Source organism: Erythrolamprus reginae, chromosome 10, assembly GCF_031021105.1.
Source record: "Erythrolamprus reginae isolate rEryReg1 chromosome 10, rEryReg1.hap1, whole genome shotgun sequence".
Lineage (NCBI taxonomy): Eukaryota > Metazoa > Chordata > Lepidosauria > Squamata > Dipsadidae > Erythrolamprus > Erythrolamprus reginae.
Genome location: NC_091959.1, coordinates 28,305,968 through 28,319,686, shown reverse-complemented (window position 1 = coordinate 28,319,686; position 13,719 = coordinate 28,305,968). Strand labels below are relative to the sequence as shown.

The 13,719-nt window shown below is 39.9% G+C and overlaps 1 protein-coding gene across 5 annotated transcripts in view; it reads left to right on the top strand.

Moving 5' to 3' along the window:
- The window catches only part of LOC139172821 (protein FAM169B-like), a 142,612-nt gene that overhangs the window by 110,688 nt on the left and 18,205 nt on the right, over positions 1-13,719 (top strand). For all 5 annotated transcript variants that reach the window (XM_070762049.1, XM_070762051.1, XM_070762050.1 and 2 more), the window contains one exon: positions 4,400-4,582. In XM_070762049.1, the coding sequence (XP_070618150.1) occupies positions 4,400-4,582 (183 nt within the window). The remainder of the gene's footprint in view (positions 1-4,399; positions 4,583-13,719) is intronic.

Here is a 13,719-nt window from a genome sequence, read left to right as displayed (position 1 = left end):
TGTCAAGAATCATGTGGTACAACACTTAATGATTGTCATAGGGGTCAAATAAGCAATGAAGAAGCAATATTAATAAAAATCTTATGAAGATGAATGCCGGACACATTCCCTCAGTCCAAATCCATCTCACTGGGTGGTTTTTGTCAGGAAAATAGGAGGAGGAAGGAGATTATTAAATATATTTGCTGCCTTGGGTTGTTTATACAAATATGAATATGAAAAATATGAGATATGAAAGAAACAAACAGAAACCAAATAATTCTCCTAATGTTTCCAGCCAGTGGAGGACCTTCAGGGGGGGGGAAGGCTGTTTTCATCCCCCCCAGGCTCCTAGGAAGGCTCTGAAGCTTGGGGAGAGCAAAAAACAGGCCTTCCCCGCCCTCTCCGGAGTCCGGAAACAGCCTGTTTTCTACTCCCAGTGGGGCCAGAAGGCCTGAAAATCATCTGAGCTCAAGTGCCCACCAATATGGCTCTGTGTGCCACTGGTGGCACTCATGGCATAGGTTTGCACAGGTATAGTATCTCCTCTTTGAGGAGGGGGTTGGACTAGACCCATGATGGCAAACTTACAGCACGCAGGCCACAGGTGGCATGTGGAGCCATATTGGAGGGCAGGCAAGGGGTTGCCCTGTTTTGTGTGTTTTGCCAACTGATTTTTGGTCTTGGGAAAGGCCATTTTGCCCCCCAGAGGCCAAAATTCACCCAACGGACAAACTGGAAGTTCAGAAAAACACACTTCTGGTTTGTCCATTGGGTGATGTTTTTCACTTCCAGGAAGTGGTGGGTTCCTACCGGTTTGGTCCAGAGAGCTGTACTGGAGGGAACCCACGGAGGATGCAAATTTCAGCTATTTTTTCCCCAGCATCTCCATATCAGAAGAGGCCCGTGTGCCCGCCTGCCTGCCCTCATCTTAATGTTGACCTTTATTCTTTGTCTGAAACACAAGCTCCTTCTCAGGAGACTCCAGAAAAAAAAAAAAAGCTGAAAATTGCATCCTCGGTGAGTTCCCTCCGGTGCAGCTCTCTGGACCACGTTGGCTGGAACCCCGCACTGAAGCCTCTGTGGCTTCAGAAAGGCCTGTGTGAATGTGTGGGCTGCAGCAGTGTGTGTGGGAGGTGGGCATGTGAATGCATGCTAGCATGGCCACACACCTCCATTTGGCACGTGACTGGACAGGCCTTTCCAACTCTGCTCTTCTGTTTTCCTCTTAAGTGATGGTTGTAATCAGGGCTGGATCCAGTTCAAATTGTGATGGAAGTGTGCATTTTGCTCGTGCAACACTTTGATTGCATGCATCCCGCAAAACGTCGCTTGAAACAACCGTATGTGACTCTCTGCACATGTGCAGAAGCCTTCCTGCATGCCCAGAGGCGTTGGGTTGGTTTTTTTTTTGCAAGTTGTGGTGACCGGAAGACCAGTTTGGGAGCAGGGACCGCCATTCATCGTTGCCAGTGGTGAATTTCTGCTACCGGTTCTAAAATAACCTGTCCTACCAACCCAGCCCTGGTTGGGATGCTAAAAGGCTGGTTGCATTGATCATGACAGGTTCAATGTGGAATGAGGCTACAGAAACCACACAATCCCCTTTTAAGGCCATGGTGGCTCTCATGCGCAGAACCTGTCAGCTTCCCCACATGAAGGGTATCTCATGGTGTGACATTTCTCTTTGGAGTATCAGACAATGCAACCTGCGTTGGGTTTCTTGACACATGGGAGACCTTATGCTTTTCTTAGCTCCGTCCATATGTTCCAGCTGCCTGACAAATGGGGCAGCAATGAGACACACCCAAAGTGGTGCCTTATGCTGCAAAATTCTTGCACAGTGGAAGAATCGGGCTGCCTTCTGAATGTAATCGCAAACACATACTTTTCCTGATTGGGCAGTGAATGAGGCAGTGAGTAAGCAGAGATAATCTGCTGATGAGATCAGGCAAAGAAATGAGAGCTTGCTTCTCTACTGGACTTCACTACAACAAGAGCCACTTTTAGCCAGTTGTGCAAACTTTGTAACTCAAGGCGTTCAGTGACATGTTAGAACAGAGTTCCTCCAACCCTTCTATGTTGGTGGCCCGGAGCAGAGGGAGCGGGAAAAGAGGGGATGGTTTTATGGGAGGGGCAAGCACATGCTCAAAGTACCCATAATGATCACAGTGATGCTCATGGGAGAGGAGCGTAGCAGCTAACCACTCATGCGGCCCAGTGGTGATTAGCCCGCAGCCCTGGTAGTGGGCTGTGGCCCACAGGTTGTGGGCCCCTGTGTTAGAAAATAGAATAATAGGATTAGGAGGAGACCTTGGAGGTCATCTAGTTCAACCCCCTGCTCAAACAAGGACCTTATACCATTCTGGCTGTCCAATCTTTTCTTGAAAACCTCCAGGGATGTAGCATCAGTGGTGGAATTCAAAATATTTGATTACCGGTTCTGTGAGCATGGCTTAGTGGGCTTGGCTTGGTAGGCGTGGCAGGGGAAGGATACTGCAAAATCCCCATTTCTTCCTGATCAGCTGGGACTTGGGAGGCAGAGAATAGAGGGGGATGAGGCCAGTCAAAGGTGATATTTACCAGTTCCCCGAACTACTCAAAATTTCCGATTCCAGTTCTCCAGAACTGGTCAGAACCTGCAGAAATTCACTTCTATGTAGCATCGTAGGTCTACTTACTAGGTCTATACTACTATTACTAATAATTTTTTCTCATCCTTCTCATTATTCTTACACTTTTCTTCCACGTATGACTCTAACTTGTTGCTTGTATCCTTATGATTTATATTAATATTGATTGTTTCCTGATTGCTTTTTATACCCTATGACAATCATTAAGTGTTATACCTCAGGATTTTTGTCAAATGTATCTTTTTTCTTTTATGTATACTAAGCACCAAAAACAAATTCCTTGTGTGTCCAATCACACTTGGCCGATAAAGAATTCTATTCTATTCTATCTATTTTTAACAAGCACATGTTGGCATCTATTTCTTTATTGTGTAGCTTTCTAGATGATCACAAATGCATGATTTGCTTGGTTATCTTTTCCAGGATCTTCCCAGATATTGATGTCAGGCTGATGGGTCTGTATTTCCTGGATCCATTCCCCACCCCTCTCTTTTTTCATTTCTGATACCATCCAAGGCAAATGACTCTCCAACCTTTGTTTGAATGTTTACAGCAGTTTGAAACAATTACCTGTAGTCCCTTTTTAATCATATTAAATAATACAGCTAAAAGACGAACAGCAGTAGAAATGCTTGTATCAATTGCTGTTCATCTTTCAACTGTATTGTTTAAATTTACAGCAGTGTAACTCCAACTTCAGCAAGTTTAAGATGTGTGGACTTCAATTCCCAGAATCCCTCTCCCAGCACGCAGCATGAGGCATTCTGGGCCACACATCTTAAGGTTATAGGCAGTCCTCGGTTAACAACAATTCATTTAGTGACCATTGAAAGTTACAACAGCAGTGAAAAAGGTAACTGGCAACCGTTTTTCATAGTTAGGATCTTTGCAGCCTCCCCATGTGATCATGTGATCCAAATTCAGCTGCTTTGGGCAACTGACTCAAATTTACGACCTGGGGTCACGTGATCCCTTTTTGCGACATTCTGACGAGCAAAGTCAGATTCACTTAACGACCGAGTTACTAACTTTAACAACTGCAGTGATTCACTTAACAACAGTGGCAGGAAAGGTTTTAAATGGAGCAGAACTCACTTAACAAACATCTCACTTAACAACAGAGATTTTAGGCTCAATTGTGTTCATAAGTCGAGGACCTATATTGAGGTTCAGAAACACAGACCTAAAGTGATAAATCAAGAATTACTTTGGAATAATAGTTAAAATTGCTGGATGAGGAGCCAGAAAACATGACTTCTTGTCCTGCTTTAGGCTGGTCACTCTCTCACAGCCCTAAGAAGAAGGAAAGGACAAAGTACTCATGGAAATAGGCCAGAAACTAATATGGGGTTGTCCAAAGAGTTTGCCAGAAGTCAAGGCTAACTGGATTTGGGTTCCACTGCTTAATAGGTCTAATTTGTGGCTCCTTATTTCACATTTGGAATTTCCCTCCATTGGTTCTTGTTCTCCTTTTAAGTTCATCCTTTTAAGTTCTGCACAACATTTAATCAGGGATTAAAAGATTATTCAAAACAGAGGTCTTCAAACTTGGCAACTTTAAGACTTGTGGACTTCAGCTCCCAGAATTTTCCAGTTAGCATAGAATAGCTGGCTGGAGAATTCTGGGAGTTGAAGTCCACAAGTTTTAAAGTTGTCAAGTTTTGACACCCCCGACCCAAAATATCTATTGAAGAATAAATGAGAAATCCCCCAAAGCAGGCCATGCATTTCAGGGGTGAGTTTGTTCACCAGTTCCCTTTTTGTGTTGTGTTGTCCTCTGCGTGCAGGAAATTTGTGTGATGGACACACCAGCCAATGTTACCTGCTCCCGGTTTTGGACACCATGTTCGTTCAAAAGAAGTTCAGAAGACGTGGACTTGGGTTGCAGATGCTTCAGGATTTTTGTCAGTCTTTCCCCTCGGAGGATGCCGTAGGACTCAGCTGTCCTCTTTCAACTGAAATGGAGAAAGGTAACGTTTGAGGGTTCAATAAAAGGAGAAGATTTTAAAGATTACGAATCCAAGCAGGCAAGGATCACAGCAAACAGCCCCAGGATAAATATTTGGCCTTTTGAGGAAGAATATAGAATATAGAATAGAATGCAATTGCAATAACAATGGCACTTATCCTTGCTTCACAGTGCTTTGCGCCTCTTTCTTTTTTCCCCCCCAATAAATTTTATTAATTTTCATAAAATAGATAAAACTGACAAACATTCATTTAACATAAAAATGGGGTGGCCACTTCCCTGCTTATTCTAGAAGTTAAATTTCGATACAGAAAAAAGAATACATTGTTAATACTATAAATCTAAAGAAGAAACTTGTTTAACCTTATATAATAAATCTTCATATATAAACTACATCCAACACAAAATTTAAATCTTATCCATACTTCTACAATTCTCCTATTCTTTTTACTTTTACTTCTTCTTCTTATTTATCCATATATACACTTTGTTCCAAATCTCATAAAATTCTATTTCTTCTTGGTCTTTTAACCGTCTTGTCATCATATCCATTTCAGCGCAGTCTAATATTTTCTTAATAACCTTCTCTTCTTTGGGAATATTTTCCCCTTTCCAATTTTGCGCATATACTATCCTGGCCGCTGTCAAAATATGAATAACTAAATGCAAAATTTATTTCTTATATTTCTGATTAGTTATACCCAGTAGATAAAATTCCGGGTTTTTTTCTATCTCTTGCGTTACTATTTCTTTTATTATTCTTTCTATCATTTTCCAATAAAGCTTAGCATTACTACACATCCACCATTGATGATACTAGGAACCTATTTCTTTCTTAAATTTCCAACATAGTGGAGAGGTCTTAGGGAACATTTTCGCTATCCTACTCGGTGGGAGGTGCCACCTCTAGAACATCTTAATTTGGTTTTCTTTTAACGAGACCAACTTTGTCATTTTCCAATTTGAGATCCAGACATTTTCCCATGTATCTATATCAATTTCTCTATCTATATTTTTACACCAACTTATCATGTTATCCTTTAGGGTCAAATCTATATTTTTGTGACCAATCATATATTTATATGCTTTCCCTATTAATTTAGTCTGGTTTGTAATTAGTAAGTTACCTAAGAAGTTTTTACTTTTATTAAAGACGTATATCATACTATCTCTTTGAAATCTAGACTGGATCTGAATATATTGCCACCAGTCAATTATAATCCCTTCTTCTTGTAATTTATTTCTTGGTTTTAATTTCATTTGGTCGTCTAATAATTCTTTATATCTTATTATTTTCATTTCCTGAATCGAATTGGGGTGTGTTATTACTTCTAAATCCAGTCGGGAATAGTTAAAAAATGATTCTTTTTTATATCTTTCCAAACTTCCAATAAATACTTTCTTATTGTATGTCTTTTGAAATATGTATGTATTTTATCCTTGTCGTACCATATAAAGGCATGCCAGCCTAGCATAAGGTCATGTCCTTCCAATTTTAATGTTCTTTTGTCTTCTAATACTATCCAATCTCTAATCCATGTTAAGGCGGCTGCCAGATAATATGATTTCCAATTTGGTAAAGCGAATCCTCCTCTTTCTTTAATATCTTCTAAAATATTTATCTTTATTCTTGCTTTTTTCCCTTGCCATAAACATTTTCTTACTATCATTGTTAAATTGTTGAAAAATTTCCCATCAGGATTTATTGGTATGACCTGAAACAAAAACAAAATCTTGGGCAAAATATTCATCTTAATCGTGGCAATTCTCCCCAAAAAAGATATTTTTAAATTGTTCCATATTTCTAAATCTTTTTTAATTTCTAAAAAATTAATTTCATGTAATTATCATTTTCTAATGATATAGTTTTTGATGTTATCCATATTCCCAAATACTTAACTTTCTTAACTATTTTCATGCCTGTGATATATTCAAGTTTTCTTTCTTGAGATTTATTCATATTTTTCACTCTAAATTGTGTTTTACAGTGTTCCCTTGATTTTCGCGGGGGATGTGTTCCGAGACCGCCCGCGAAAGTCGAATTTCCGTGAAGTAGAGATGCAGAAATAAATACACCATTTTTGGCTATGGATAGTATTACAAGCCATCCCTTAACACTTTAAACCCCTAAATTATCATTTCCCATTCCCTTAACAACCATTTAGTCACCATTATTACTGGTACTCACCACTGAATAAGACACTTAGTGATCTTGATATTTATAAACAGAATTATTTATTAACAATAATAATTATTTTTTTGTTATTTATTTGCAAAGATTATTAGTTTGGCGATGACGTATGACATCATTGGGCGGGAAAAACCGTGGTATAGAAAAAACCCTGTGAAGTATTTTTTTAATTAATATTTTTTGAAAACCCGTGGTATAGGCTATTCGCGAAGTTCGAACCCGCGAAAATCGAGGGAACACTGTACTTCTATTTATTTTTAGCCATTCGACTTTTCCATACTGTTCTATTGTCTGTATCAATGTTGGAACTGCTGCTATCGGATCCTCTGTAATAAAAGTCAAATCATCCGCAAATGGCTTGAACTTTATATATTTCCTTCCCAATGGTCAAACCCTTTATTTTTGGATCTGCTCTTATCTTTATCAATAAGACTTCCAAGGACAAAATGAATAATAAGGGTGATATCGGGCAACCTTGTCGGACTCCTTTAAATATTTCAGATGTTTCTAATTGCTCATTATTTAATATAATTTTTGTTGTTTGCTTTGAGTATATTGCATCTATTAAATTTACAAATTTTGTACCAAATCTCATTTTGTTTAATTGCATTTTTATAAAAGTCCAATTTACGTTGTCAAAGGCTTTTTTAGCATCGAGGAACATTAACGATACTGGCTTTCCAAAATGTTGTTCATAATATTCTAATGTATTAATAATCATTCTAAGATTATTTTTTATCTGTCTACCTGGCAAAAACCCATTTTGATCTTGATGTATTTTCTAGTTTAAGACCTTTTTAAGTCTATCAGCATAAATTGTGGTAAATATTTTATAGTCTACGTTTAATAATGATATAGGTCTGTAATTTTTTATATTTTCCTTGCCGGTTCCTGATTTATGAATTAAAGTTATTAAAGATTCTGACCACGATTTTGGAATTTTGCCATCCATTCTACTTTCATTAAAGATTTCCAACATATTATTTGTTATTACCTCGCTGTCTATTGCATACCATTCTGCCGGTATGGCATCAGGTCCAGTTGCCTTTTTATTTTTTTGCTTTTTAATAATTATTAGTAGTTCCTCAATTGTTATTGGACTATCTAAACTTTCCTGTTGTTCTTCCGTTAATTGTGGTATCTCTAAGGATTCTAGATAATTAAAAACCTCTTCCTCACTAATATCTTCTTTTTTATATACAGTAGTCCCTCGCTATATCGCGCTTCACCTACCGCCGCTTCACTTCATCGCGGGTTTTGAAGTCAGCGTTGGCACAGATACGGCACTTAGAAGTTTGGAAGGGCAGGACAAGCGCTCAGCTCATGCTCAGAGAGAAGCTTCATTTGAATCATTTCACCACACAAACAAGCGCTAGAATAATTCCAGCGGGACTCCCGAATGATGAGCGGGGCGGGGACTGAGCTCCGGCGGAGGCACGTCCCCTCGTTCAACCCGCCTCGCCAGTGCCGAGAAGGCAGTCTTTGGAGGCGCGCTTAGTGGTTGGCGGTGGCGGCGGTGTGCTTGGGGTTGTAGAAAGAGCTCCCGGCAGCGCGCGAACGAGCGAGCGCGAGCAAAGAAAGGAACACGACACGGCGGTGATTTCCAGAATGGGCTCAAGGGCGGAAGAGGAAGTGCTGGGCGGGTGGAGGGGGGAAAAAAAGAAGAGAGAGAGAGAGAGAAAAAGAACCAGCCAGGGCAGCTCACCAGGGACTTTCCAGCCGGGGCAAGGCGAAAAAGACAACGTTTGGCCGAACTGCTGCAAAGAACAGCAGTGGGTCAGGAATGCTCAGTGGCCGCGATTCTTTTGCCCCCCTCCCCTTCTTTTCCTCAGGTGCAGAGTAAGTAGTAGTGGGGGGGGGGGGGAAAGGTTAGCCGTTGCTCGCCTCCAGGCATCCGGAGCTGGTGGGAAGGAGGATAAATTCCCCATCGCGGATTTTACCTATCGCGGCCGGGTCTGGAACGTAACACCAGCGATAGGTGAGGTCTTACTGTAACTCTTTATAAAATTTTTGTACTATTTTTGCTTTCTCATCTATATTATATTTCATCTTTCCATTTTCATCTTCTAACTTTTTAATTATTTTTGATTGTCTATGTTTCCTTAGTTTATACGCGAGCCATCTTCCTGGCTTATTAGCGTGTTCAAAATAATGTTGTTTAGCTCTTTTTATCTTTTCCGCTATTTGGCTTTGCTCTATAAGTTTAATTTTATGTCTACAGTGATCCCTCGATTTTTGCGATCTCGATCTTCGCGAAACGCTATATCGCGATTTTTCCCACCCGATGACGTCACTCTCTTCCTTCCTTTCTCATCTTTCTTTCTCTCTCTGTTTCTCTATCTTGCTTCTTCCTCTCTCACACTCTCTTCCTCCCTCTCTCATCTCTTTCTTTCCTTCTCTCTCTTTCTCTATCTCTCCCCCTCTTGCTGGCGGGCGAGCGGGGGCATCAGCGAGGAGCCGGGGTTTCCCCTTTGCGTGGGCGACGGGGAAACCCCGATCTTCGTCTGCTCGCTGCTGCTGCAGCAGCAGCGAGCAGACGAAGATCCGGGTTTCCCCGTCGCCCACGCAAAGGGGAAAGCCCGGTTCGGCTCCTCGCTGCTGCCGCCGAGCAGATCAGCTGCTGGGCGGCCGCAGCAGCAGCGAGCAGACAAAGATCCGGGTTTCCCCGCCGCCCACGCAAACTCCACCATCTGCGCATGCGCGGCCATGGAAAAAGGGCGCGCATGCGCAGATGGTGTTTTTACTTCTGCAACCCTACATTGCGAAAAATCGATTATCGCGAGGGGTCTTGGAACGGAACCCTCACGATAATTGAGGGATCACTGTAGTCCGTTCTATCTTTCCCTTAATCTCCTTATTCTTGGCATTCTGTTGCGATAAAGTCTCTAGTTGTCTTAATTCAGTAGTTAATTGTTCATCTTGTAACTTTTTTTCTTTATTTACCTTTGCTGTACAAGAAATTGTTAATCCTCTAATGTATGCCTTAGCAGTGTCCCATAAATTTTGGGGGGAAGTTTCTGAATTTTTATTTATTTCAAAGAATATCCTTAATTCATTTTCTATCCATTCCTTATATTTTAAATCTCTTATAATATTTCTATTCATCTGCCAATTTAGATGTTTCTTATTACTTTTCAAATAAACTACTAAAGGATTGTGGTCAGCCCAGGTGTTTATATCTATTTCTACCTCTTTTATTTGTTCTGAGGTAATTTTTGGAGCCCACCCCATATCTATTCTTGTCCAAATTTTGTGGGGGTTTGAATAAAAAGTATACTGTCTGGTTTGGGGATGTCTTTCCCTCCAAATATCATTTAATAATAGCTCAGATTTCATTTTTGGGAAAGTGGTTGGTAATATATTTTTCTTTTTCTTATTGTCCCCCCCCCCCCCCCGAATGGTCTAATAATCTGTTTGAAATTGCATTAAAATCGCCAATTATAATCATATTTTCAATATTTAATTCATTTATTTTCTGATGCAATTGGTTATAAAATATCATTTGATTTTCATTGGGGGCATAAATAGAGACAATGACAAGAGGTTTGGGCTCTATATTTATCTGTACAATTAATATTCTATCATCTTGGTCGGCATTCAATAGTTTGGAATTTATGGAGTTTTCAACGTATACAGCTATTCCTCTTTTTCTTTGGTCTGCCAATGCAGCATACATATTTCCAATTTTTGAATTTAATAGTAATTTTCGGTTTGTCTTTTTAATGTGAACTTCTTGTAATATTACTATCTGTGCTTTTTGATTTTTAATTTTAGTAAATATTTGTTTCCCTTTTCTCGGTTCATTTAAGCCATTCACATTTACAGAAAAGATTTTCAAATCTTTTGACATAATTATTTGTAATATTTCTTGGTATCTTTAGATTCGCGCTGTGGTTGTTTTCTTCTCGCACCTAGGTCCTCCTCTCCCCCCGGTGTGGCGTTGCCTGTCTCCTCCTCCCTTCTTTCTGGCAGTTCTTCATTGGTTGTTCAAGTTGGCGTATTCCACTAGTTTCGTAGAAATATTTTGCCTCTTCCAGATTTTCTATTTTATATCTTTTTGTTTGCCAATAAAGTGAAAGTCCTTCTGGGATAAGCCAGCGAAAGGTTATATTTTCTTTGATCAGAATTTTAGTAAGAAAAAGTAGTCCCTTCTGCTTTCTCTTACTCTTCTTGGAACTTGTTTCAGTATTGTAATTTCTTTTCCTTTATCTTGTAGTTTTTCATTTCTTGTCCATTTCAAAATGTCGTCTCTTAAGGTTCTCCTACCAAATTTAATATGGACTTCTCTTGGTAGATTATGCCTATGTACATAGCTAGTTTGTACTCGGAAAACTTCATCGATTTCTTTTGCTAGTTCTGTGGGATCCATCTGAAGGATTCCTCCAATTATTTCTGCCATTTTTGCTTCTGTTATGTTCTGAAATCTTAAACCGTAGGATGCTCGTTGTATTTCAAGATGTGTAATTGATTCATCGTATTTTTTGTTGATAGAATCAGATCTGTCTTCAAAATAATCCATTCTTTTTTCTATTTTTCCAGCTCTTTCCTCTACTGCCTTTACTCTTTCTTCATTTTCTTTCAAGGTCTGTTGTATTTCATTCATTTGCTCCTTCATCTCTCCTGTATCAGCTTTCAATTTACCTATTTCTGCTTTTAAACCTTCGCGTTGTTGATTTGCATCATCTTGGGATTTTAGCATAAAATCTTCCATTGCATTCAATGTCTCCTGTATTGTTACAAGGGTAGGCTGCGGTTGTGCTTTCTCTTTCTCCTTCTCTTTGGCAAGCATGGTTGCAGTGGTGCTTTGATGTACAGGAGATGGCTGAGGTGATACTGAGGGGATGCAGCAGACGTTAATGTTTGTTTTTTAACAGTCTTGGTATATGTAGATGTGCTCGACATCCTAATCTTTTAAAGCGTTCTTCTATGTTTATTTCTTATTGTTGAATTTATATATTTTATTAAAGAAAAAAGTGAGAACTCCAACAAACTGCAATCCTGTCAAGCTTCACTAAATATTTTTTCTATTAATATTTGATATAAAAATACTCAATTTTCATTAAATCGTTAAGTTATTAATTTACTTGCTGCTTTAATCCATTTTAAAGTTGAAAATCAAAACAAAAGAAACGTAATCCCTCCGCAGATAGAAAGTAGTGCCCGGGATTTGATATTATTCTGTAGACGTAGAAGTTCCAATCCTTATTGCAGCTTTACCAAATCATGTCTCTTAATACTCTCATATAAATTTAAATTTTATCTCCAACTCTGATCCAAGTTCAAAAGTTCGATTTCAATACAAAAAACGAGAGGGGAAAAAAGAAAGTAGATCCGTCCGTCTGTTCTTTGGCCCCAGGATATTAATTTTTCTACAAACTTTCTTTTTCGCCTTATTGTCTTAAACTATCACTTTAATCCAGTCTTCCAAGCTTATCATAAAACAATGAAATTTTACCTTAATTCTTCTTTTCTTTTTGTATTCTCTTTCTGCTCTGTTGTTCTTTCAAATCTTAGATTTCTTCTTCTCACTTTTCTGCTTCCCACTGGTGTGGACGGATCGCAATGGCCAAATCCTCTGGAATTCCGAGGATCGGTTCTCCCTTCCCCAGAGCTGCGGGGCAAACCCTTGCCTCCGGAGCTTTGGCGATAGCTCCTCGGACAGGGGGGGAGCCCCCTGTTCTAGGATCGGGCCATCCGGACCCGATCCAACCGCAAACTGCGACCTCTGGAAGGGTGAAAGGAGTCTCGGGGACAGAGCCCTGCCCCGGAGCCTCCACAGCGATCCCGGACCAGACAGGAAGTCGCTTTGCACCTCTTTCTAAGCGGGTTACAGAGTCAGCATATTGTCCCCAAATCATCTGAGTCCTCATTTTACCAATCTCGGAAGAATGGAAGGCTGGATCAACCTTGAGCCAGTCAGAATCAAACTGCTGGCAGTCAGCAGTTAGCCAGTAATACTGCATTCTAACCACTATGCCACCATGCACCAATGTGGGATATTGCAAAACCACTGTAAATTCTGGTCGACCATTAGTGGGGGGGAGTGTCCTTGGTATCCAGAAATTCAAAATTAGGTTGTAAATCCCTTTCGGGGGTCTGTCATAACTTCAAATGGTTGCTAAGTGACCAGTTGTAATTTGAAGACTACCTGAATAGATTTTGAATGCAGCCGATGGATAATGAATATGGCATTCATTCCTAAAACATGAAATTTTCAGTGCTGTCTACAATTAGGCCAATGCAATCTTTCTTAACTTATTTTTGTTGGAATAATCTCTGTTATTAGTCATGCTGTTGGAAACTTCTCCTTATAAACAGCTGTGCAGTGTCTACTATGATAAATGGCTTTTCCTTTCCTTTTTTTTTTAAAGTGGAGGTCCAGATGCTGTGTGAAGAAAAACCAAGGGTTGACCGGAAGACATAAATCAAACCTTCCTGACAGGAGTTTGCACTTCTTCCAAATGTTGTTAGTAGATGTTATGCAGGAATCCTTAGAAGTCCCAGGCCGACATCAGATCACATTCTGAAGGCTGCTTCACAGGCTCGGATATTAAATGAAGTGAAATAAAACATGCAAGTTGTGGTGTTCAAGGGTCAGTTCTACACAGAAAATGATAATTTCACCCTGCTGTTTTCTCCTAAATGGTTGCTAGAACATGGTGAGTTCACAACAAGAAGAATAACAGAGGTGGGGGTGTAGTGCATGATGGATCGTCATTAATTTTCTGGTTTTGTCCACATTGTTCAGCTCTGCTTGAAACCAGTTCACTATGCCAGCTGTATATCTAATGAGAGGTATGGCCCAAGTATTTATAGCCTTGATAGTGTTGCCACCATTCAGTTTGCTCTTCAAAAATTTTCTGGTCCTCTGGATGTACACTACGCTGATCACAGTTTTCACATGGCCATGCTTGATATTATCCAGTTGCAAGATGCCCAAGTATCTG